General features: G+C 50.8%; 1 protein-coding gene across 1 annotated transcript in view; it reads left to right on the top strand.

Moving 5' to 3' along the window:
- Positions 1-233: 233 nt before the first annotated feature.
- Positions 234-512, top strand: part of HOXD9 (homeobox D9) — a 1,431-nt gene continuing 1,152 nt past the window's right edge. Inside the window, exon 1 of the mRNA XM_009333242.1 lies at positions 234-509. Coding sequence (XP_009331517.1) covers positions 234-509 — 276 coding nt within the window. The remainder of the gene's footprint in view (positions 510-512) is intronic.

The raw sequence follows: 512 nt of genomic DNA, 5'->3' as shown, positions 1-512 counted from the left end.
GCAGCCGGCGCGGCGCGCTGTGCGGGGCCGTTGTTGATGATGATTTTTTTTTTAATCACAGCAGCCCCAGTTTAGCGGATTGATTTACTCGCAGTATTGGTAAATATGATCACGTGGGCTCCGCAACCAATGGTTGAGGGTTGCAGTCTGCAAAATACTACGATTGTTCTCCGGGAGGGTATCATATACAGTTAACAGTGTAACCTTTTATATGACTAAGAGGGGAGCCTAAAATGTCGTCTAGTGGCACCATAAGTAACTATTATGTCGATTCTCTCATAGGCCATGAAAGCGAAGAAGTTTACGGGAGTAGATTCGTCCAGGGAGGTCACAGTGCAACCTCCAGGCCATCAGGTGTTGCAGAGAGTTCAGATTTTTCCTCCTGTAGCTTTGCACCAAAATCCACCGTGTTCTCCACCTCCTGGTCCACGGTTCACCCTCAGCCGTCTGCGGCAATGACCGGGATCTACCACCCCTACATGCACCAGCCCCACTTAGGGGCAGCCGACGCC

Source organism: Pygoscelis adeliae, unplaced genomic scaffold, assembly GCF_000699105.1.
Source record: "Pygoscelis adeliae isolate BGI_AS28 unplaced genomic scaffold, ASM69910v1 Scaffold160, whole genome shotgun sequence".
In the NCBI taxonomy this organism is placed as follows: domain Eukaryota; kingdom Metazoa; phylum Chordata; class Aves; order Sphenisciformes; family Spheniscidae; genus Pygoscelis; species Pygoscelis adeliae.
Note: the sequence above shows the minus strand (reverse complement) of the source record. Positions and strands in the feature narration are given on the sequence as shown.